General features: G+C 59.7%; 1 protein-coding gene across 2 annotated transcripts in view; it reads right to left on the bottom strand.

Moving 5' to 3' along the window:
* Window positions 1-317: 317 nt before the first annotated feature.
* COL2A1 (collagen type II alpha 1 chain) overlaps window positions 318-2,556 on the bottom strand; it is a 31,276-nt gene continuing 29,037 nt past the window's right edge. For both annotated transcript variants that reach the window (XM_007463834.1, XM_007463833.1), the window contains 3 exons: window positions 1,916-2,103; window positions 1,357-1,599; window positions 318-903 (listed from right to left, as the gene is read on the bottom strand). In XM_007463834.1, coding sequence (XP_007463896.1) covers window positions 757-903; window positions 1,357-1,599; window positions 1,916-2,103 — 578 coding nt within the window. In that variant the 3' untranslated portion in view covers window positions 318-756. The remainder of the gene's footprint in view (window positions 904-1,356; window positions 1,600-1,915; window positions 2,104-2,556) is intronic.

Below are 2,556 nucleotides of genomic sequence, written 5' to 3'. Positions count from 1 at the left end.
ACCCCCGGCACCGTGCACCCCCACCCCTCCCTCGGGGCGTCTCTGGTCTCTCCCGAGTGGCACGACGCAGGCCCCACCTCCCCGTCGGAGTTCAGAGAGCATCTTTTCTCTTGCACTAATCCGCCTGGAGGTGTGTCTGGGCTTATGCTCAGGAACAAGGCCACCCCCTCTCGTGTGCCTCCCTTCCCAAACCTTGGTCTCTGTTCCTAGTTCACCCCTGGGTTCCACTTGGTGCCAAAGTTTACGAAAGAGGATTCTGTCCTGCCCACAGGCTCCAGGACTAATGAAAGATTAAGAACAAAGCACAAGCCAATATGTACTTTCCAATAATTTTTTTGTTTTTAATATCAATTGACATTTTAAAAAATACAGAGGTGTTTGACACAGAATAGCACCATTGTGTAGGACACACGCAGTTCCTGCGCCCGGCACCCGAAGGGGGGGCTTCTCTTGCCTGGGCTGGGGGGCAGTCACTCAGGGGGCGTTTGACTCACACCAGTTAGTTTCCTGCCTCTGCCTTGACCCAAAGGTCTTACAGGAAGACAATAAATAAATAGAACACCAAGATTTTATTTTGCAGTCTGCCCAGTTCAGGTCTCTTAGAGAAGGGAGAAAAGTCCAAACCGTGAGAGGGTGGGACGAATGGACGTCAGGTCAGGTCAGCCATTCAGTGCAGAGTCCTAGAGTGACTGGGATTGGAAAGTACTTGGGTCCTTTGGGTTTGCAATGGATTGTGTTGTTTCTGGGTTCGGGTTTTTACAAGAAGCAGACAGGCCCTATGTCCACACCGAATTCCTGCTCGGGCCCTCCTATGTCCATGGGTGCAATGTCAATGATGGGGAGGCGTGAGGTCTTCTGCGACCGGTACTCAATCTTAGTGTTGCCCCACTTACCGGTGTGTTTCTAGGGGAGAAAGAGAGGCGAGTCGGTGGATGCCTTACAATCCGGTGCCAGCTGCCCTGGACCCCAAAACTGAACACAGAGCACAGAACACTCGCGGGGGGCCTAGACCTCTCTTGGATTGACCTCCGCCTCGACTCCAGTCCTCAGCAGCAGGGCCTCCTCCCCCTGCCCTTCTCCCCACCGTCCACAGTGACCCAGCCTGCGAGGGCAGAGGCCCACACACGTCGCACGAGTGCGCCTCCAAGTCACCGGGCACGCTGAGCCAAGGGAGGGGAGGGGACAGAACAACACGCCCCTCTCCCTCACCTGTCGCTCTGCGTGTCGTCCCCACGTAGCCCGTCGCGCTCGTGCCCCTTTAGGACTACGATGCCTGCTGTGGACCAGCCCTCTGCCTGCTGCAGCCCGGGGCCCCGGGCAGCTCATCTCTCTGGCGGCCCAGCCGGCCTGACTCACCGTGCAGCCATCCTTCAGAACAGTATACGTGAACCTGCTGTTGCCCTCAGCCCGGATCTCCACGTCGTTGGAGCCCTGGATGAGCAGGGCCTTCCTGAGGTTGCCAGCGGCTTCGTCCAGGTAGGCAATGCTGTTCTTGCAGTGGTAGGTGATGTTCTGGGAGCCCTCGGTGGACAGCAGGCGCAGGAACGTCATCTGGACGTTGGCGGTGTTGGGAGCCAGGTTGTCATCTCCATAGCTGAACTGGGAGGGGCAGAGGGCAGTGGCGTGAGGCCCCGGGGGGACAGGGGCCTCGAGCGGGGTTCGCAGGAGCTGAAGGGGGCCGGGGAGGGGCCACTGGGAAGACATGTTTGCTTCCGGGGAGTGGAGCAAGCCCCCGAGGACTCTTCCTCCACCTCGAAGCGGGAAAGCATCCCCCTCCTCCTCTTCCCTTCTTCCCCTTAACTCTCCCCCCGCCCCCATCCAGCGAGAACGTGAGCAAGGCGCTGAAAACTGCCAGGGAGAAAGCAGAGGGGGATTCGGAGGCGCCGTCCCTGGCCTAGAGCAAGCGGGGACTCACGTGGAAGCCACCGTTGATGGTTTCTCCAAACCAGACGTGTTTCTTGTCCTTGCTGTCGCTGTTCCACCAGTTCTTCTTGGGAACACTGGCTGGGCTGGGGTAGACGCAGGTCTCGCCAGTGTCCATGTTGCAGAAAACCTTCATGGCGTCCAGGGTGCAGCCCTGGTTCGGGTCGATCCAGTAATCTCCTGCAGCGGAGAGGCAACACCCCGTCGGGGCTCAGACAGGCACAGACACATGCTCCCCAGAGGGCCAGGCCTGCCTGGGGTGACAGAAAGGCCTACGGGGACACCAGGGGCAGAGGAGCAGGGTGTGAGGGCCACATGCGGCCAAAGGGAGGGGAGAGGGAGGGATCCGGGCGAGGAGACCCGGATGGGAAGGTCCAGGGCTAAACAGGGGTGCAGGCAAAGGGACAGGAGCAGGGCCTGCCCGGTGGATGGAACTCTACCCTGAAGTCACTTCCACCATGTGGCCATGGCAGGACGGGACCAGGGCTGCAGTTTCTCTGCTGTGAAATGGAGGAGCCACCACCAGTGCCAGAACCTTCCAGGCCCGACTCTGCCCCTCCTTCTGAAGGGGGCCATGCCCAGCAGGCTGACTTCCTATTCTCCGGGGCGGGGATCCTGCCCTCCGGGCTCACC

The sequence above is a fragment of the Lipotes vexillifer genome, unplaced genomic scaffold (genome assembly GCF_000442215.2).
Source record: "Lipotes vexillifer unplaced genomic scaffold, Lipotes_vexillifer_v1.1 scaffold349, whole genome shotgun sequence".
Taxonomy (NCBI): domain Eukaryota; kingdom Metazoa; phylum Chordata; class Mammalia; order Artiodactyla; family Lipotidae; genus Lipotes; species Lipotes vexillifer.
The sequence above is the reverse complement of the archived record's forward strand: the minus strand, read 5'-3'. Positions and strand labels throughout refer to the sequence as shown.